Source organism: Microtus pennsylvanicus, chromosome 7, assembly GCF_037038515.1.
Source record: "Microtus pennsylvanicus isolate mMicPen1 chromosome 7, mMicPen1.hap1, whole genome shotgun sequence".
Taxonomy (NCBI): domain Eukaryota; kingdom Metazoa; phylum Chordata; class Mammalia; order Rodentia; family Cricetidae; genus Microtus; species Microtus pennsylvanicus.
The window spans coordinates 123,725,004-123,746,616 of NC_134585.1; the positions used below are offsets into that span (position 1 = coordinate 123,725,004).

The following is a 21,613-nucleotide window of genomic DNA, read 5'->3' on the forward strand; positions in this document are numbered from 1 at the left end:
AAGGCTGCCATGGTTGCCACACCCTAGTCTGCTGGCTTAGGATACACCCCCACTTCCAGCCCCTCTTCAGGCTTTGGTTCCAGTGGATTAACTCTTGGGAGAGAAATCAGAGAAAGCAGGAAAGAGGCCGTGGGGAGGGGATGTGAGTCACATTTTTATGGGTATTTTTCAGATTTTCCAATGGGAGTTTGGAGAACAACAGCCTTTTGGTTGCCAGCTGGGATTTGCCTTTCGGCAGTGCCCCAACCTCCTTTTTCTCTCTTTTGAGACAGGGTCTCGCTCGAGCTTTGGCTGGCCTGGAGCTCAAGACCTAGAGCAGCATAGCCTTGAAATACAGGGCTCAGCCTGCCTCCATCGAGTACTGGATTTAGAGGCCTGTGCCACTATGCGCTGCCCATGTTAGTCCTAACTACTGCCTGCATCCACTTCTGAACTCTGCTCGGCTGCCTAGGATCCTTCCTTTCCCTCTCTTCAGATCTGGGCTGTGGTGAGGGTTCTGGAAAGTCCCTCCTGTGGTCTAGCTTTAGTCTCTCTTCTGCCGATTACCCATTTTATCTATGCTTCTGGGTAGACACATGGGGATCGTAAGTACAGTTGGGGACTTTGGCGCTGGGGTCACTCTGTCCAAACCGCCAAACCTTAGAGACCACCAAGTCTTAACCTCAGTTTCTTTCCCATTCCCGTCCTGCCATCTCTGCAGAGGGCCAGGCACAAGGGTCAGAACACACTGCTGCCTGCCCAGGAGAAGCCCGGCACCACAGTGGCCTCGCCCCAAGGAAAGAGGCACAAAAGAGAATCTGCTGTGCGTCCCTCTGGGTCCTGGACCCACAGCCCTCAACACATCCTGTGCCAATGCCTCATCCCACAGCCCCAGGGCGAGCAGTCAGGAGTTCCATTTTGCATACAGTTCAGAACAGGAAATGGGGGCGAGGTGACCTGAACAAGTGGGAAGATGGCCGACCTCTCAAGAAGGTTCCTTATCCTTATCCATGTCCTTATCCAGCCTGGTTTGCAGACCCGAGCTCCTCAGGGGTTCTAGACCAGCCCCCTCCCAGTGACTGACTAATCCTTCCCAGCTGCATGGCACTTCCTGCCATTGCTGGCATGCCAGCGACAGGCCACATCACATGGGCTACATCTGGCGCCATTAGACACACCCTGTCCTTCCCTGCCTTCGTTCTCCCCTCTTCCTCTGGGGGGCCAGACCTCAGGACTCCCACCCCCACCCTGTTGAAGCCTCTGATGGAGCACGCTTCTCCCTCCTCCTGCCCAGTAAGTCCTGGTGCCCCAGCATCCATCCCTCACCAGATCCTGGCTTCCTGGCAGCTTTCTCCCCAGTCCTGACTTGGCAGTAGATTGAGACGGGGTACTCATACAGTTTCTGCTTCCCAAAACTTGTCTGAGTCTCAGCAAAGGCCTGCTACACAAAGGTAAAACTTTCCCCTTGCCCAGCTCTCCTGCCCGTCACCAGGTATGGTGCGTTAAGGGCCTCGCAGAGCCTCCAGGGTTACGGTGAAGACCAGAGGAAAGAAAGCCTGTGGTTCACCTTCCAAGCTTTTTTTTTTTTTAAATGAGGGACAAGGAGGGGCCTGGAAGAGCCTCCAGCTATTGGCTTCCATCCTGTCTGCCTAGCAACTGTTGTCATAGGGTAAATATTTGCCCCACCAAGATCTGGAGCTGATGCACTGGCAGCGGCCAGAGTAGTTGCCCCTCTCCTCAATTCCATGGCTTCTCTACCCAGCTCCACTCCAGGCCGGAGCCTGCCCACCAGATGTGGTTCTGGCCCTCCCTCCCTCATGCCTGCTCCGCCCCAGCTTTCTCTCTCCCCACTCTGACCATTCTTCCCTCTTGCCTCTCCATCCTCTCTCTAAGAGACTGAGCAGGGCTTCCCTCCAAGTCAGGATCTGGCCCTGCACATCCCTGCAGATGCGTCACCTGAGTGTGGTTCCTTTGACACTGCTGGTGCTCACCAGGCTCTGGCTGCCTTCAAATGTCTTTCAACTCCATGACACTCCTGAGAAAGGAAAGAGGCACTGAGTCCCATCTAACATTGAATTCCCCATCAGGAAAGCTAATGCCACTTTTATGTTTTCCGAGGTAGGCTTGAGGGGATCACAGGCGAGAGGCAAGAGGTTATGAACCTCCCTGAGCCTGGGGGTCATGGCTAGAGAGAACCTGTTTGCACCTGTGACCAGACTCCCAGGTTAGGGTCTAAACCTCTTCAGTGTTTCTTTCTTTACCTGTTTCTGTGATGAGGTGCACTTTAGACCAATGTGCTCAGGCGAGGGTACCTTGTGAGTTGGGAGCTTCCTGGACAGACATGGCCAGCGGATATCCCTCTGGGGCAAGCCTGGCTTAGGGACAGTGGACTTCACTGACCTGGGTTCCTTCCAACTCTGAAGCTCTTTCTGTCTTCTTTTTTTTGTTTTGTTTTGTTTTTCGAGACAGGGTTTCTCTGTGGCTTTGGAGCCTGTCCTGGAACTAGCTCTGTAGACCAGGATGGTCTCAAACTCACAGAGATCTGCCTGCCTCTGCCTCCCGAGTGCTGGGATTAAAGGCGTGTGCCACCATCGCCCGGCTCTTTCTGTCTTCTAGAAGTGAACATTGTTCAAACAGTTGGTCCCCATCCCCCAGCCCAACCTACTGATCTCCCATTTTCAACTCCTCTTCCCTATTTCTTCACGAAGTACCACTCTAGCGTTCCCAAGTTCTAGGAACAGGAGCTGTGGAGGCTGACTTTGAGGAGTCTGGGGGCTAAGACAGTTGCAGAGGGACCCTGAAACTTAGAATGGCAAAATATCAGCCTCTGGTTTGCCCGGGCTCTTCCTGCCCTTCTGACAGGAGCCTGCCAGTTCCCACAAGGTCTTATGTAGGCACGGGACACAAAACAACACAGTTGTCAGGGAGCAGTGGTACAGACAAACAAACAACAACAACTACAAACACAGCAAAAAAGTTGGGTTTTTGTTTGTTTTTTTTGTTTTTTTTTTGAGACAGGGTTTCTCTGTGTAGCCCTGGCTGTCCTGGAACTCACTCTGTAGACCAGGGTGTCCTGAACTCACAGAGATCTTCCTGCCTCTGCCTCCTGAGTGTTGAGATGAAGGTGTGGACCACCACGGCCTTTCTTGTCTTTCTTTAAACATTTTAAACATTTATTTGTTTCTGTGTAGGAACAGCTTGCCTGCACATGGGTGTCCGAGACTTGTGGCTGCTGTAAGAGGACATCAGATTATCTTGAGCCAGTTCTGGATGGCTGTGAGCTATCACGTGGGCACTGGAAACCAAACCTAGGACAGCTCCAAGGGCAGCCAGGGCTCTAACTGCTCAGCCGGCTCTCCAGTCCCTCCCCAACACACATTCCTTAAAAACAAAAAACAAAACAAAACAAACACACACACACAAAACAGTCTCACTCCTGTAGCCCAAGCTGACTTCATCTGGACGTGTGAAGTCACGGCCTTCATGACATGGCCTTCAGCCTCCCACCTGCAGGGATGTGCAGTGCAGCCAGGCTGGCCTAGAGTTTACAGAGATCCACCTACCTCTGCCTGGGAATTCTGGGATTAGACGACGTGCCCCACCATGCCCAGCCAGGTTGAATTTATTATTTTATGTTTTGGTTTTCTCTGTGTAGCTCTGGCTGTCCTGAAACTCACTCTGTAGACCAGGCTGGCCTGGAACTCAGAGTCCACCTGTCTCTGCCTCCTGAGTGCTGGAATTAAAGGTGCCAACCAGAGTTCTATTTCTTAAAGAGGGCATTCCCTACAAAACTCTTGTGCTTTAAGTAAATTGACCAGCCACCCCAAGATTAGCATAAACCTTCCTTTTGCTAGGAAGCCCTTCAGTCCTGAGAAGAACAGAACAATTGTTCATCCTCGTTCCATGCCTCAAAAACATTTTGGTCACCTAGACAAGGACCCCCCCACACACACACACACAGTTCCTGGAAAATGTTGGGGGTTGCGGGGAACCGACCCTTTTCTCTTGCTGGCATTCTGCAGTTGTGGCGCTTCTGTTTGTTTCCTTAGCAACAGGGAAAGGAAACCCCCATTTAGGAGGCCGGGGAGGCCCCAGCAACCACACACAGAGATACACACATGCTCACATGCGGCCGCCCACACGCAATAGCGTGCGTCACTCGCCTTCTGCAGAGCAGCCGCGGGCTGGGGAGGGAGCGGCCCGCCGAGGAGCAGCCGGGATGCCCGCCCCGACACAGTGGCTGGAGGACGGACAGCCATGTGCCCCGCCCCCGGCCTGCCCTTTCCGTTCATATTCCCCACCCCCACCCTACCCCCAACTCCCAGCTGGTGCGGTGGAGTCGGGGAGGGAGAGGAAAGCAGGCACTGTGGAAGGCCTTCAGCCCCCAGGCTGATCTTTGTTTGATCTAGTCTGGTGTGTATTGTGTAGAGCGGTGAGTGTCCCTACAGTAGCTCGAGGCACCCAAGTTGGGGGGGGGGGGGTGTACTTTGGAACGCAGAGACCAGAACCTCCTAGGTAACAGCTAGCTGGCTCCTGGGCACACCACAGTTTGCTGTTGGTCTGAGTTCCTGCCTAGTGTTTGGGGTTTTCTCTTATGTCACCTGTCAGCTATGTGGCCCTGAGCAAATCAGTTAACCTGGCCAAGCCTCCCATTCTTTTATCTGTAATAAGGGGATGATGGTACTTGTTTGTGCTCCTCAGAGAGATTTTTGATTGTGAAATGGTTGCCAACTCAGAGACGCGCCCAGGTTTCAGGTGTGAGTGGATTGACCCCTCTCCCTCAGCCAGCTGCACCTACCCTCCTGTCTGGAGCAGTGAGGTCAGCTGCCTCCAGTTTCTTAGGAAGGGCAGTGCCAGCCTGGTAGTGGACTGGCTCCAGCCAGCTGCCCTCTGTGCTAGGGTTGGGTGATAAAGTAGCAGAGCCTATCTTGGGGTAATCTGGGGAGTCTGTCACACCCAGGCCAAGTCTTCTGATCCTCAGCCCTCCCTCAGATGCCAACTTTTGTTGTTGTTGTTGGTGTGTGTGTGTTTGAGACAGAGTTTCTCTGTGTAGCCTTGGCTGTCCTGGAACTTGCCCCATAGACCAGGCTGGCCTCTAGCAAAGAGATCCTCCTGCCTCTGTTTCCTGAGTGCTGGGATTAAAGGTGCGACACCATCAAACTTACTTTTTATTTTTTTAATTTTTTTTAAGTTAGATTCTCTGGCAGGGAGGTAGTACAGGCCAACGTTTGTGAGTTCAAGGCCAGCCTTGTCTACAGAGTAAGTTCTAGGACAGCCAGCAGCCAGAGCTAAACACAGAGAAACCCTGTTTCACAAACCAAACAAACAGCCGGGCGGTGGTGGCGCATGCCTTTAATCCCAGCATTTGGGAGGCAGAGGCAGGCGGATCCCTGTGAGTTCGAGACCAGCCTGGTCTACAAGAACTAGTTCCAGGACAGGCTCCAAAACCACAGAGAAACCCTGTCTCGAAGAAAAAAAAAAAAAAGAAAAGAAAATAGAAGAATAATAGTCTCATTTAAGTCTAATGTACTTCGTGCTGCCCTCAGACTTGCTGTGTAACCAAGGACGATTTTGAACTCCCAGCCCTTCTGCTGCTTCCGTCCAAATACGAGGGTTAGCACCATGCTGGGGTACAGGAGCCCATTTATGAAGAGTAAGGGCCTATTCTCTGGGGTTTGGGGACCTCTTGAAGGACATAAGGGTTTATCAGAAAGGGGTTCTAAATGGCCAACTAGTGAGGTTTTTGCATCTGTTGCTTAACTAACTGGAGCTTTGATGGGACCAGTTAGATAAGAGGTCTGCAGGCTTTACAAATAGTCATCAGCCACTTCTCCTAAGGCTGGCCCGGCCCACCTGTGCCCCAGTCAGCTAGGCGTGTTCATCACTCCTGAGTCCCAGCGGGAACAAGTCCTACTTTTCCTGCCAGTTTCTCAACCTCTCAAGAGTTTGGGGCTCTTGGCAGACAAGTACAGATAACAATGCCTATGTCACAAGGTCAAAGTGAAGGTTAAGCAGGTCACCTCCACATGGCCCCTAGCTGGGAGCCTGCCACAGGCAGCCCTTAAAGAGGGGTGAGGTCTCCCACTGTAGGGAAGATAACTATCACCGGCGTACACTGGTTCACCGCTCAGCAGTGTTTGCGCACAGGTACCCTGTAATCAGAGGAAGAATAAGTCAAGGACAGCCCTCAGGAGCTCACTCTGAAGGGATTCCCAAGCCATGACTTAGGTTTCTAAATCACCATCACCTCCTTTCTCTTGAGTCAGCCCTGCCCCACTGTCCAGTGGTCTGAAGTCCCCTGACCTCTTACGCCTCCGACCCAGGGTCACAGTATCATAGCCTAGTGTTAAGATCTCATTCTTTGGAGCCAGACTAACCTGTATTAAAGTTCCAGTTTTGCTACTAACCATATGACATTAAACAAGTGATTCTTAGATGGGGGTGATTTGATCCTCCCCCAGGGACATTTGGCAATGTCTGGAGATGTTTTCTGATTGCCCTAACTGGGGACAGAAGTACTCTTGGCATTCGGTAAGTAATATTCTGAGATGCTGAAACACCCACTCTGCACAGTCTCTCCCAGGACAGAGAAGTGGCCATCCGGCTGGAAGCAGCCGTGGTGCCAGGGTTGGGAAGCCCTGTGATACACAGGTAACTTAAATCTCAGGACTTTGCTTTTCTCATCTGTCAAACAGAACTAATAATGTCTCTGCTTTGCTGAGCTATCTCTGGTACCGAGCAGCCAGAGGCATCCCTCAACACTCCTGCACCAGTTACGATTACCCTGCCTCTGGGACCCTGCAGCTTCTGCTGAGCCAAGGCCAGTACCTCTGTCTTGTTTGTTTTGAGACAGGGTCTCCCTCTGTACCCCTGGCTGGCAGAAAACTCGAGAAGTCCACCTTCTATCACCTCTTGAGTAGCTACAACCACACCTGTCCCTGCCTCTGCATTCTCAACGCTTTCCTTCTCACCTCCACTTCAAGCCCACTTAGCAGCTCCAATCCTCACCTTAGGACTCTATCTCAGCATCAGGTCCCCTCTCCACCTTCACATCGTCCTCCATCCTGTCCCTTCATTCACACCTCCCAGTCTCACTCCTCCCTCCGTGGGTCAGGACACATCCTCTGCTTTTTCCATTTTAGATCTGTGAACAGAAGTCCTCTGGCACCAGCCCATGCCCTGCACCTCCCACACAAGGCCTAGCAGAAGGTAGTAAAGCAGGCCTAGGTTTGGACGAGGCTGTGTCCGAGCTGACCTGCTCCAGCCTCCTTGCTGTCTGATTAGGGGAATGGCAGACTCACATGTAGTGTAGGGCATGAATGTCCAACCTGTTCAGTTACTTTGTGGTCCATGTTGGGGATGTGTATAAAAACACAAAAAGGCGGTGGTGGCGCTCGCCTTTAATCCCAACACTCGGGAGGCAGAGGCAGGCGGATCTCTGTGAGTTCGAGACCAGCCTGGTCTACAGAGCTAGTTCCAGGACAGGCTCCAAAGCCACAGAGAAACCCTGTCTCAAAAAACCAAAACCAAAACAAAAATAAAACAAAAAAACCCCACAAAATTATAGAAAATTATAGAGGGGCTGACTAGATGGCAGGTAAAGAAATAGCCACACAAGCCTGGCAGCCTGAGCAATTCCCAGAGCACACATGAAAGCAGAAGAGAACCTGCTCCATAAAGTTGCCCTCTGACCTCTATATTCATGCTGTGGCATGGGTGCCCATACATACATGGTGCACACAGACACACAAGTAATTCTAAAAGAATTGTAGGAAGCCGGGCGGTGGTGGCGCACGCCTTTAATCCCAGCACTTGGGAGGCAGAGGCAGGCGGATCTCTGTGAGTTCGAGACCAGCCTGGTCTACAAGAGCTAGTTCCAGGACAGGCTCCAAAACCAGAGAAACCCTGTTAGTCCCAGCACTTAGTAGGCAGGGAGATCTCTGTGAGCTTGAGGCCATCCAGGGCTACATAGTGAGGCCCTGTCTCAAAACAACAGGCCAGACTGTGGTGGCCCATGCCTTTCATCCCAGCATTTGCTGGAACTTGCTTATTTATTGCCATATCTCTAGTGCCAGGAATAAAGGAAAGGTGTGAGCCACCCCGCCTGCTTGCTTTGCATTTTTATGCCCTTGACGCTCACTGCCTTGTTAACTAGAATTCTGTCTTTTATTTACCAGCTGCCTCTACTAGAGCTCCAAGAGGGAAGGTTTTTTTTTTTAACTGTTTTTTTGTTTTTGTCGTAGTTGTTACTGGTTTTGTGTGTGTGTCACATGGATGTGTGTGGTGCTAGGGATGGAATCCTGGTCTTACGTATGTTACACAAGTGCTCTACTGCTGAGCTATACTTCCAACCCATTCTGTTTTACTCTGTCCGTCTGTCTGTTTGTCTATCTACTTTGAGGCAGGGCCTCACTTTGTAGCCCAGGCTGACCTGAAACTCACAGAGATCCTCCTGCCTCTGCCTCCTAAGTGCTGGGATTAAAGGTGCATACCAAAGCTGGGTGGTGGTGGCGCATGCCTTTAATTCTAGCATTCGGGAGGCAGATGCAGGAGGATCTCTGCGAGTTCGAGGCCAGCCTGGTCTACAAGAGCTAGTTCCAGTTGATCAGTTGTGGCACATGCTTTTAATCCGAGCACTCGGGAGGCAGAGGCAGGCTGGCCTGTGTGACCTGGCCAGTCTGGTCTACAAGAGCTAGTTCCAAGACAGGCACCAAAGCTACAGAGAAACCCTGTCTCGAAAACACACACATACACACACACACACACACACACACACACACACACAAAACAAAACAAAAAAAGGGTACATGCCAGCACACTTGGCTCCCCAGTTCCAGTTTTTATGTTTTATTCATTACTGTATCCCTAGTGCCTAGAAAAACTTGGCCAATAGTAAGTCCTCAGTAAATATTTGCTGAATGAGTAAATTCTCCATCTACACTTGAGGCACATCTACAACAGCCCTAAACCTACCTTTAGAAGGAACTTTTCCTGCAGTGTGTGTTGCCTACAGAACCGCTTCATTTTACAGACAGAGGAACTGAGACTCTGCAACATGAGATAACTTACTTGAGTTGCTTTCTCAGAAGTGACAGGGCCAGATGCATTGTCTCAGAGGACACTGAGCACTCCTGGTGCACACAAGTGAGCAAGGCTCAGTCCCTCAGGTCTCTCAGAGGACACTGAGCACTCCTGGTGCACACAAGTGAGCAAGGCTCAGTCCCTCAGGTCCCTCAGAGGACACTGAGCACCCTTGGTGCACCAGCACACAAGTGAGCAAGGCTCAGTCCCTCAGGTCCCTCCCGGCTCTCCCAGAAGGAAGAGGAGTCACAGAAAGACGCCAGCACCCTCTTTAAGACCGCTGGTCCCGATGGCAAGTGCCCAATCTCTTAGACTCCAGGGTTGTATTCCCATAATGCTTCAGCACCCAGACTTCTGGGTTCCATGTGGAATTCATTATCCAGTTTTGAGTTCCAGGCTGCTCTTTTTTTTTTTTAAGTTTTGTTTTTGAGACAGGGTTTCTCTACGTAATGGTCCTGGCTGTCCTGGAACTCTGTACACCAGGCTGACCTTGAACTCAGAGATCCCCCTGCCTCTGCTCTCTGCCTCCCAACTGCTGGGATTAAAGGTGTATGCCACCACCTCCAGGATTCCAGGCTGCTCTTTAACCATAGGTTCTTCTTGTTTGTTTTCTTTCCTTTTTTTTTTTTTTTGAGACAGAATTTCTATGTATAACAGCCCTAACTGTCCTGGAACTAGCTCTGTAGACCATGCTGGTCACAAACTCACAGAGATCTGCCTACCTCTGCCTGAGTGCTGGGATTAAAGGCATGCGTCGCCACTGCCCAGTTGGTTATTAGTTTTTTTGTTTTTTTGTTTTTTTTTTTATTTTCGAGACAGGGTTTCTCCGTAGCTTTTGGTTCTCTGGTTTTTTGAGACAGGGTTTCTCTGTGTATTCCTGGATATCCTGGAACTCACACTGTTGACCAGGCTGGCCTCAAATGCAGATATTCGCCTGCGTCTGCCTCCTGAGTGGTTAAAGGTGTGCACCCCCGCCACCAGGCTCTGGGAGAGTTCTTACTCGTCTGAGGGTGTCTGGGCAGTGTGGTGAGGATACAGGATGCACCTAGGTGAGGGGACCTAGAACACGCCAGTCCTCTCCCTCAGGATGTGGCACTGACACTCAACTTCACAGACATAAACAACAGCAAAAAAGTTTCTTCTGCCTATCCTGCTCCTAGTTCCTAAACTAGAAGCAGAGGCAAGTAGGCAAACCAGTGAGACTTGAGAGCTGGGGCTCCTGCTGTTCCCGTTCCCTCCTTTCCCCTCCCTGGCCTGGCTTCCCTTCCTGGCTTTCCGAACATAACCACACTTAACCCTTCTTACCCTACCAGTCCCCATTTTTTGGGGGGGGGAAGGTATAGAAGAGGGCTTTCACTCCAAACTGTACTCAGCGCTCACCGAAGGATCTGTGTCACCACTATAATCAAGGCGGCCTCAATCCTAACCTGAATTTCAGAGGGCATCTCTTCCTGAGGGTCCTATCCTGTTCTGGGCCTCAAAGACCTGAGTCTGTTCCTTCTCTGTGAAGACATCAGTGACAGTGCTGGAAGCCACCTGAGAGAGTGGGAGGCCAGGGGCATGGCAGGTACCAGCTCTCATTCCTGCCTGCTGCGTGATGTGGTGTGACGTGACATGAGCTCTGCATGTGAGCAAAGGAGCCACCAAAGACCTGGGAACTGGGCTCCCAGAGTGTGGAGTAAGGCTGCAGCATTACTCAAGGGAGCGTCCCACTGGCAGAGAAGGGTGGGGAGGATCAAAACTAATAGCCGGACCAGGCGGTGGTGGCGCACGCCTTTAATCCCAGCACTCGGGAGGCAGAGGCAGGCGGATCTCTGTGAGTTCGAGACCAGCCTGGTCTACAAGAGCTAGTTCCAGGACAGGCTCCAAAAACCACAGAGAAACCCTGTCTCGAAAAACAAAAAACAAACAAACAAAAAAAAAAACCAGAGCCCAATAAGTAGAAAGAAGAAAGAAAGAAAGAGAGAAAACTCTCCCAGAGTTCTAACTTAAGCTCATGGCCCAGAACCTACCCAGCCCTGATATTTTGGAAATCCAGGAACTGGCAGCCTAATCAATGTCCCAGTGCCTCCTCACAGAAGACGATGACAGGGCTGGTGTAACCAGGGTTACAGGAGAGCTCTAGGCTGCTGATCCGGGGAGTCTTTGGAGGTTGAAGAACCTGGGACCAGGGTTACTATTCTGGGAGGCAGTCTGGGCTCTCCCGTAACTGGTCAGTGAGGGCTTGTGCGGCTGAGGAGGGGTAAGCAGGATGGAGAGCCTGTGGTAGCTGTCCCTACTCCCCACCCTGGTCCTCTTTGCAGGCCCTTCCTCCAGTCACAAAAGGAGCCTGGTGTCCTGGCCAGTGCCATGAATGTGTGCGCAGCTCCGGTATCTGTTTTAAATTAGCCACTAAAATAAGTACAGTCCTGGAATTGGTTGGGTGGGGTAAGCTGTAGAAAGGGGCTGAAGTGGAGGGATTTCAGCAGACTTTTTCCAACTGTCTGGGTTCAAAGGAAAGGGGCAGGAGATGGGAGGGACCAGCTCCTGACTTCTATTCTTGGCCTTCTCTGGGGAAGGCTTATTGCTTCGGTCTAAAACCCAATGCTTGGTTTCAAAGTCCGAAATATAGGGAAGTTGAGGACATAAAGTAGTTCCTCAGCCACCCAAAAATCCAGACGTTCCTTCGCCATCCTGAATGGTCCGTCCCAGTGCGTGGGGGAGAGGTGACTCACTGTTACTACTGGAAGGGGGAGCAGTGGTGGAAGAGGGCTGAGTGACTCACTGATGGGCATCAGCCTCAGCCCTACCCCCCAATTTCCTGACGACATGGCAATGCCTGGCTCTCTCCCTCACTTTGCACCTACTTCCCCCGTCCCTCACCACTACCTTTTGCCCACCCACTCTCATTCCTTGGCTCTGCTCTTTACCCCAGAAAGCCAAAGGCAAACTTGGAACTGAAAGAGTTGAGCAGGCAGGAACCTATACTGTGAAGCCCCAGGCCAGAAAGCGGTGTTCTGGAGAGGGTGAGGCTTGGCGGTCCTGGCCCCTCCTCACCATACCTGCCCCCGCCCCTTTGGGTCTGGGATGGCTCCTTTAAGAACAGCGGATCCACCCCCTGTAAAGGAGGGCCTATTAGAGCCTGTGCCCGGCTGTCAGTGACTCAGTGTTCGCGGGAACGCAGCCTCAGCTTTGACACCAGCCAACCCAGATCCCGAGGTGCGCCAGCGCCCAGCCCAGATCTCCACGCCTGCCAGGAGCGAGCTTAGAGCCAGTCGCCGGCTCTCTGTGCCCCTGAGCAGCCTCTGTCCTTCTGTCCAAGTCCCGCGCCCTTCTCGGGACCCCTGCCCAGCGGGCAGCATTGCCACCCTGCCGGCCATGGAGACCCCGTCCCAGCGGCGCGCCACCCGCAGTGGGGCGCAGTCCAGTTCTACTCCGCTGTCGCCCACTCGGATCACACGACTGCAGGAGAAGGAGGACCTTCAGGAGCTCAACGACCGTCTGGCGGTGTACATTGATCGCGTGCGTTCCCTGGAGACTGAGAATGCAGGGTTGCGCCTTCGCATCACCGAGTCCGAAGAGGTGGTCAGCCGTGAGGTGTCTGGCATCAAGGCGGCCTACGAGGCCGAGCTGGGGGATGCCCGCAAGACCCTCGACTCTGTGGCCAAGGAGCGCGCCCGCCTGCAGTTGGAGCTGAGCAAAGTGAGAGAGGAGTTCAAGGAGCTGAAGGCTCGGTGAGTGAGGCCAGGCCGGCACCAGAGAGGCAGCAGTCACCAGTAACTGGCCACCTAGTCCCCTCCCTCCCCGGAACTGCCTCCCGCGGGTGACTGGCAGTGCCAAGGGGAATAGTCGAGACAGGACACAGAAGGGAGGGGTCTCTGTGAGAGGGTGGGGGATATAATGAGTAGAGGGGACCTTAGGATCAAGTGTGGTTGACGGCAGGGCCTCATTCTGTCAAGGTGGGATTTTATGGCCATTTGGAGCTTGGGGGATGGGCTTGAGCAAGGCAGAACTGGCTCTACCGGGTCTTGGAACTCTGAACACCTGGGACTCATCAGAATGGGTGAAAGGGTTTTAGTAGAACTTTCTTGGGAGTCTTGGCACTATACCAATTTGCCCAACGTGGTTCTGAACACATGGTGTCTGGTGAAACAGCTCCCATTCTGACATTTGTCCAGTGGTACTATAGAGGGTTTGCCAAGGCAGCATAGTCTCCTCTCCCCTATGGCTGTGTTAGCATGGCCTCCTGCTTCTTTCTAGGAGTTGGGAATGTCTGGGACTTTTCCTAGACTCTCAGGCCCACCAGAAAGAAGCACACCAGGAGATTTGCTCCCCCGCAGATCCCACAGCCCTTGGCCTGCCTGGCCCAGGAATGCAAGGGAGGGAGGGGAGGGAGGCTGGGCACAGAGGCTAATGGCTCAGGAAATACTGTTCTGCCTGGGTCTCGGGCACCCCACTTCAGGGCCTCTCTGCTTGGAGACTTCAAGGTTTGGAAGCTCTGACCTTTTCTCCCGCAGCTGGTGAGCCACTTTCAATTTCCTAGCCAAGCCAGACTTCTCTCTGGCCCATCCTCTCGGCTGCTGATGTCTTGATCTTGCCTTATTAAACTGCTGGAATACAATGACATTTTTGAAATCCAGCCGTTAAGAGAGCTTCAGGCCACTCCCGCCTCACCCATCCCTGCTCCACCCTACCCCACCCTTCTTGACTCCACCTTCTTTCTAAGAAGGCCCTCCAAAGCCTGGGAAGTCTAGGCCGCATTCTTCCTCCTTGACTCCCATTTGCTTCTGTGCTCTTGGTCCTTTTCTCTATGCTGTAGACCCAAGCCACAGCTTTGAAAATGCCTACCTACCTACAGGCGGTAGCTTTAACCTCTCCTCCTCTTTCCTCCTTTTGCATTATCTTCTGCCAAAACTCTGTGTGTCTGTGGTTGGTCATTACTAGATCCCAGGTGGTAAGGATGGCCGACCCATCACTTCCTCAAGTGCAAACAGAAGTTATGGGTCCAGTCTTTTTCCATGAGGGAAACGAACAACTTAGTGAGAAATGTATGAGGCAAGGTTAGAAGAGTCCCAGTGTGTTAACTAGTTAGCTGTCATCTAAACTCGTTCAATCAGCCACCAATGCTCTTCAGTGGAGAAACTGTGTAGTGGATCTGGGGACAGCGTTGATCTGGCGGGTGGGTGGTGTCTATTGCTTCTTGTTCATCTAGTCTTCTGCCTCCATGCAGCTGTCCAGGCCTGGGACACCAGGTGGTGTGCGCACTTGTGGGGTAGGGGCCGGGTGATGTGTGGACTTGTTATATTTAGCCACCTGCCTCTGTTCTCCCCTGATCCCAACTGAGGAGGGAGGTGGGGCTTCCGGGAAGGCGGGTGGGCATACACACCTGGGCCCAGGCTGGTGGGACTGGGTGGATAAAGGGAGCTAAGATGGGGTGTCTGCCCTTCTGTCTGTAGAAGGAAGGCAAATGGCTGCTGCTCCTTGGTGTGGCTGTTGAGCTCAGGCTGAGGTAGAAAAATGGCCTGAATGAAGTTTGGGGAGGAAGAAAGGAACTGACCAAGCCTTTGCACCAAGGCTGGGAAAGGTGACTGGTTTAATGTTTAATTGGAGCTCAGAGTTCAGGGTCAGGCTTGGAGTTAGATACAGCTTGTCTGCGAGACCCTGTGACAGTCTTTGACACAACCCAGCTCAGGTCTCTCAACCACACCCACAGGCCCATTCTTTTACAGCTGGATTAAAAGTTTCAAGGGGAGGGAAAGAAAGAAGGGTCCCTCTTTCTTCTTCTCAAGGGGTTTAGGCACCTAAGCTGGGAGAAGGGGACAGTTGGAAGCATCGGGAAGGCTCACCAGTTCCAGGCTTAGGGGTGAGTAGGCCTTACTCCAGACAGGACAGCTGCAGCCTCTTCCACCCTAGTGACTTTATAAGAGCCAGCAGGAGATGGGTGTAGACCACAGATGTCTTAAAAGGGAAGAATAGGGGCCTGAATGTCTGCATCTTCTGTCTTCTTCCGAAGCATCCAGGGGTTTCTTCCCTGCCTCCCTCTTTAGTTTTATTTAAGTGTATGTGCAAGTGTGCACACGTGTGAGTGTGCAAATGTGCGAGTGTGCATACATGCGAGTGTGCATATGTGTGAGTGTGCATATGTGCCTCAGTGTGCATGGCAGAGCACAACTTGGGAAATTTGGTTCTCTCTTTTTTCTTAATGTGGAGCTTGGGGATTGAACTCAGTGTCGTCAGGCCCCAAGCCGGGCACTCTTACCCATTAAGCCGTCTTGATAGTCCCCTGCCTCCTTTCCTGGGAGCCTCGGGAGGCAGAGGCGGGGAGAACCGAGTTTAGGTTAGGTTAGCTGAACTGACAAGGTTAGTCAGGGCTATCTCACAGCATAACAAGAGTAAAGCCAAACAAGAAGAGGATGCTGGCTGTCCTGTAGTTCCTTCCTACTCACTGCTCGCTTGCTGAGTGCTCAATCTTCTTTTCTTTCTTCTTTGTGAGGGATGACACCAATGGAAGTCAAGGACAACTTGCAGGATCTGGTCCTGTTTCTGTGACACAAGCGCTTGTGGAACTCGGGTGGTTAGGCGTGGTGGCAAACACTTTCACTCCCTGACTCATCTTGCCAAGCCTCAATAAACTAGTCGTTTATTTTTCTTCTGCTCTTTAAAATGCTTAGATGTACGAGTATTTTGCCTGTGTTTATGCTCCACTTGCATGCCTGATGCCTGGGAAGGTCAGAAGAGGCTCAGATTCTCTGAAACTGGCTGTGAGCCACCATGTGGGTGCTGGGAACTGAACTGAGTCCTCTGTAAGAACAAGTGCTCTTAACCACTGAGCCAGCTCTACACACGCATGCACGCATACACACACGCACGCACACACGCACGCACACACGCACGCGCACACGCACATACCACCCCCGCTCTTTTGTTTGTTTATTTTTTGAGACAGGGTCTCATTTTGTAGTGCTGGCTGGCTTGGAACCAGATATGTAGACCAGGCTGGCTTGAAACCACAAAAATCTACCTGACTCTGCCTCGAGTGGTGGGGTTAAGTACATGCGTCGCCATGCCTGGCCGTCCCTCAAACTCTGAAGACTATATGATTGGTTCTAGAAAGACGGTTCGTCAGTTAAGAACACTTTAGAACTGCGCTCAGTTCCCAAAGGCAACTCACAACTGCCTGTGACGACAGGGGATCTGATACTTTCTTCTGGTTTCCACAGCTCTGTGGGCAACCACACAATACATTGTAATCACTACATACACACATTTTGAAATTTTTTATTTAAAGAAAAAAGTTTGGGGCTGGAGAGATGGCTCAGTGGTTAAGAGCATTGCCTGCTCTTCCAAAGGTTCTGAGTTCAATTCCCAGCAACCACATGATGGCTCACAACCATCTGTAATTAGGTCTGGTGCCCTCTTCTGGCCTGCAGACATACACGCAGACAGAATATTGTATACATAATAAATAAATAAAGTATTAAAAAAATAAAAATAAACTGGTAGAATCTGGAACAGGCACTGAGCATATGAAATTAGAATGGCTAAAGGGCTAGGGTGTGGCTCTGTGACTTGGTGCCTACCTAGCACACCCGGGCCGTGTTCCATCCCTGTCACACATGCATGCGCACGCACACACTGTATATTGGGTTGTAGCTAAAGCTCAGTAAAGCATTTGCCTAACATGCTTGGAGCCTTATGTTCAGTCTCTAGTACTAGTCAGGTGTGGTAGCACAGCTTGTAATCCCCTCCCGACTGAGGCAGGAGTGCGGTGAATCAAGGCTAGTCTGGGCTATATAGAGGCCCAGAGTGTGACCAGAGTGTGCCTTCCCTGAAGAATTGCTGGACTGGGTCTGGGTAAGACCCACAGTGCAGAAGCACCTGTCCCCCTCTAAGGCCTTCGTGCTGCGGCCCCTGGATTGGCAGGCTCCGGTGACTCTGGTGCAGACTGTGGGGGCTGTGGTCATAGGAACAACGGCAGAGGCTAGTCTCATACCCCGAGGGGTGAAAAGTCAGGATGTAAGTGTCTGACTTCCGGTGGCTACTCTTTTACACCTTCTCTAGCATGAAAGACAGCTCACTTCTGCTGCCTACAGGTCCTGTTCTGAGACTCATGGCACATTTGCCACAGTCTGTACCTGGAAAGACCTAGAACTTGCTAGGCTAACCATTATGAAACAGTTCAACTCTGGGAGCATGGTGAATATGCCTTCAGTCTTGAGACTTGGAGTAGGACTTGGCTGCCCTCCGGCAGAACTGTCACACTGATAGAGACAGGTGTCTTTGAGAGTACCTGGGCCCTAGGGGACCCCAGCACATTCTGATTACAAGGAAAGATGTGCAACTAAACTTGGGGGCTGGAGAGTGTTTCAGGAGCCCAAGGGAAACAGAAAAGCCATTCCTCACTAGGGCCATTGCCTTCCCCTGGCCTCAAGTGGTCAATGACACTCCTGCGAGCAACTCAGTAGCTCGTTGTCAAGGCTGAAGCCAGGGACAGCTGGGAGGACAGCTGGGAGGAGACGCCTTCACCTACAGTTGTGTCCTCCGCTCTCACACCCTCCTCCCAGCTCGCCCAGCTCTAACACCTGTCACAGCTTGACAGGAGGCTATCTGGAGACCCAGACACTAGGCGGAGTCTCTTCTGTGCTCTCCTCCTTGGCCCCAGGAAGGAACTGAAGGCGAGGCCACCAAGCTTTAGCGTACACACGGAGACGCTGGAGAAGTGCAGGATCTGCTATCTCTTAGTAAGGTGTTCCACCAACAAGACTAGGTCTCAGTTAAAACAGCTGCTGCCCTCAGTGTCTGTAATTCTAGGTTCACCTTTGTCTCTAAATTGCTGTGTAACCTTGAATTGATCAACTTCCCTCCCTGTAGTTCCTAATAATGAAAGAAAGGGAGTTAGGATAGCTCTCCAGACAGACCTTGGGTTTCAAAGTAGTTCAATGACCCATAAAGTGAGGAAAAGTCCTCTAAATACAACCTGAGAAGTAATGAAACCAAGCACAATCAATTGGAGGCTGGTTAAGAGCCAGTGCAGTTGTTGATAGAACTATTTCCCACAGCGGTGGGATTAAAACCACAGGTCTTCCTGTCTCTCAGAGTTTGTTAGAAATGGTTAATTATTGTGACATTACTGACTTGGCATAGGTTCTGCCTTCACTGCCGTTGGGAAAAGAAAGTTCATTTTAGTGTGTCTACCTTCAGGGCAATAGAAAGGGCCCTATCATTTAGCAGGAGAGTCTGCCCCTGGCATTGACTGACCAGTTTGGGGGACTGGAAGGGAGGCTCCTAGGAAAGACAGGAGTGACCTCTTCAACTGCCAGGGTCAGATATCACATGCCAGCAGCCAGTGCATGGTGCACAGCGACCATACCTGCTCACCTGCCACTCACATCGGTGTCTCCAGCCTGAAGTTGGTCTCAGCCCTTAGAGATCCCTTAAGAAAGGGCACAGTATTTGGGCGGGGTCTCCCTACTTTACTGTCTAGTTATAGGAGAGGGAGCCAGAATCCTGTCTGCTGAAGCCGGGAATAATTCTGGCTAGGATCCTGGGCCCAGATGGGGGAGCTGAGTCATGATGGAGTACAGGGTTCAGAGGGAAGGGAGCCCCAGAGCTTGTTGGGTCGGTAAAGAAACTGCTGAAGTGGGCTTTCCCTGAGGATCACATCAAACACAGCAGGAAGTCGCGGGGACACATAGAATCTCTTTAGGGGCAGCCCAGGGAGTTAGAAGCCTGATAGGCCTTTTGGTTGTGCAGCATGGTGAGGAGGCTTCTGGAAATGGAAGCAACTGCCACCTCAGCATCTTCCCAAGTTATTGCTGAAATGCAACGATATCTAAAGTCCAAAGCTTCTACTTCCTTTCCTGACTTGGGCGTGGCTGACTCTCTACCTGGGACAGTCAGGGTTAATAAGTGTGACCATACTGAGGGCTGCTAAGTTCCAAGAAGTCGCTGCTGAGTAATACTTCATGAGGAGTCCCTCAGGTCCCCTCGGGGCATCCTGTTTTCTTAGGCCACCCTCCTTGCCTTTCTGTTCTCCTCCTCTTGTCTGTCCCCACCCTGACATTTTGTGACAATACAAGCTTGACTTTTGGAATGACAGGCTGGAAAGATGTGAAGTTCGGCAGGGGACTGATCGGAAGGGCGTAGTTTGTGGAGGAGCTGGTTGCTGCTGGGTGTCTAGGACCCCTTTGCTCTGGCCTCTGGCTCCAGCTTCTCTTCTGTACAATGCCACGTTGATACACATAGCAGCTGTGACTCAGGCCTGGCCCCTTGCCTGGCCCATTGCCTCTGCTGGAGAAGTGTCTGAACATGTCAACAGGCCTCCTGGCCTGCTCTGGGCACCAGAATGCTACCAGAATCTCCCTCCTCCTGGAATTAAGACTTGCTTTGTCTTTGGCGAGAGCAACTGAGATCCTGGCTACTCTGGAAGTGGATCTGAGCCACCTCGGATCTCAGGCCTGTTTAGCAGTCCAAGAGAGGCATGAGGAAGCTGGACTTTGCCAACTGTGGGCACATGTGCCTGTGTGGGGAGGTGTGGGACTGTCTGTCCTAGCGCACTCTGCAGACCAGGCTGATCCTCCTGCCTCTGCCTCCTGACTGCTGGGATTAGAGGGGGCAAGGGTGGTAGATTCATTAGGCCTTTGTCGTTTTCCTTGGGATCTCCCAGGACAGAGATTCAGAGATTGCACCTTCTGAACTGCCTGCATCTCTCTTGCTCCTCAGGCCACTTGTACTCTAATATCTCCTTTCCTTTCTCCCCCTTTCCTTCCAGTAATCCTCTTGCCTCACCCCCCAAACCCTCTCTTCCCTTCTCTTTTTGTGTTGGGAACTGAACCCAGGAAATCCGAGCTCCCCCCGCCCCCTTCTTTGCTTGCCCCTGGTGGGTAGGTTTTTAGTGTCTGGACCTGGCCCTCTCTCAGCTTTCCAGTCTTACGTCTGTGAAAGTGCAGAAATAAGGCCAAAGGTCAGTCTAGAAGCCCCGAGCACCTGAGCTCTACATCATCAAGAGACGCAGAAAAGTCAAAGATCCCGCAGATAAAACCTGGGCTGAAGCGGACGGACGGAGTTCAGTGGGCGTGGGGAATGGGTGGGGAGCTGTGGAGGGTTAGCTACTGAACCCGCTCTTTATTTATGCAGCGCAAGCATCATTCATGATTAAGATAAAGGACACTGCGTCGTTAATGGAAAAAAAATAGGGCCTGGGAATGTAACTTAAGGGGTTTGTGTTTGATCCCCAACACCCCATAAACCACATGTCGTCCCAGCACTTGGACGGCGGAGGCAGGAGGATCAGGAGTTTAAGGTCATCCTTGACTACTTAGCCAATTCGAGGCAGTTTAGGAACTTGATACCCTGTTATGAATAAAAATAAATAGTAAATAAACGAGTGAGGGTCCAGGTCGCGCAGGGGCTTGGGCAGGGTAGGCCGGAAGTTATCAAGGTAGGGGTTGTCCCCAGGAGAATCTGGGAGCAGCGCTTCAGGACCCTGCCCAGCCACAGGGGTCACCGGATCTTTCCGGAACTCCAGGGGCGGGAGGCCTCGCTCGCTCTTTCTGGTCCAGCTATGGGGAACGCTGAGGCCCGGTGAGGCTGGCTGCGGGCGGGCGGGGCGTGGGCCTGTCCGTCGTCCCCTCCTGCGCCTTATTTTTAGCCCAGTGTAGAGTCTGAGCGGCTGGTCCCTCCCCCAGGACCGAGGAGGAAATGCAGGCCACTCCCTCTGGGTTTAGGCTGTTGCTCCCGGCAACCAGGCCAAACAGGCCGCACGGCTTCCATATCTGGCGTCTGAGGTGACCGAGGAGGATGACTCAGTGGGCGGGTCAGAGCCTGGCCCTGTGCCCATCCAGCCCCTCTGCCACTGCTGTCTTTATTCCCTAAAGCAGCCCGGGACCCCAGCCTTGTCCCCCCACCTCCGAAGGCTTCTCACTTACCTTATTCTCATCCCCTCCCCCACGCCCCTTCTCTGAGCCAGGATTGCCCATTGGGATGAGTTAAACCGGATACCCAGCCCTTCTTGCCCCTGACCCCCAGAGGCAGCGGGGATGCAGGCACTCCTTTGTTCACGCAGGACACTCTCATGACACCAGGCCTGGAACAGGACGCAGGCAGGCAGGTCTCCCTGCCCCTGAGAGCCCTGGACGACTTACCCCCCCTGCCCTGGTTATTGTGGGTCTGAGCATGAGTCACCCAAGGAGCCCCGGTTTCTATCCCTTTCCAGCTCCCCTGGTCGCCCCACCCAGTCCTCCATACCAACCCAGCACAAATCCAGCTTTCCCACTACCACGCCCAGTGGGCTGTAGCTGGGCCACACCTCTATGGCAGCACCCAGCTGCAGAGGCCTAGTCCTGTCCAGTGTCCTCAAGGCCTGTCCAGGCTGAGGCCCTCCTCTCCTAGGAAGGGAATAGTGTTTGGTAGAGACTAGCCGTGTAACTCGAAACTTCTCTCTCTCTCTCTCTTGTTTATCTATTTTTAAATAATATCAAACAATTCTGTTATAGTGTTATTTAAACTTGTAAATTGTGTTGCTGTCCATAAAGTACGCTTTTCTTTCTTCCTTCCTTCCTTCCTTCCTTTATTC

The 21,613-nt window shown here is 52.1% G+C and overlaps 1 protein-coding gene across 4 annotated transcripts in view; it reads left to right on the forward strand.

Annotated features, from left to right (window-relative positions):
- Nucleotides 1–21,613, forward strand: part of Lmna (lamin A/C) — a 48,416-nt gene that overhangs the window by 15,559 nt on the left and 11,244 nt on the right. For 2 of the 4 annotated variants that reach the window (XM_075978567.1, XM_075978565.1), the window contains exon 3: nucleotides 11,975–12,773. In XM_075978567.1, the coding sequence (XP_075834682.1) occupies nucleotides 12,418–12,773 (356 nt within the window). In that variant the 5' untranslated portion in view covers nucleotides 11,975–12,417. Of the gene's footprint in view, nucleotides 1–4,278; nucleotides 4,412–11,974; nucleotides 12,774–21,613 lie in introns of those variants that run through there. The other 2 variants (XM_075978568.1, XM_075978564.1) reach the window with 2 other exon arrangements.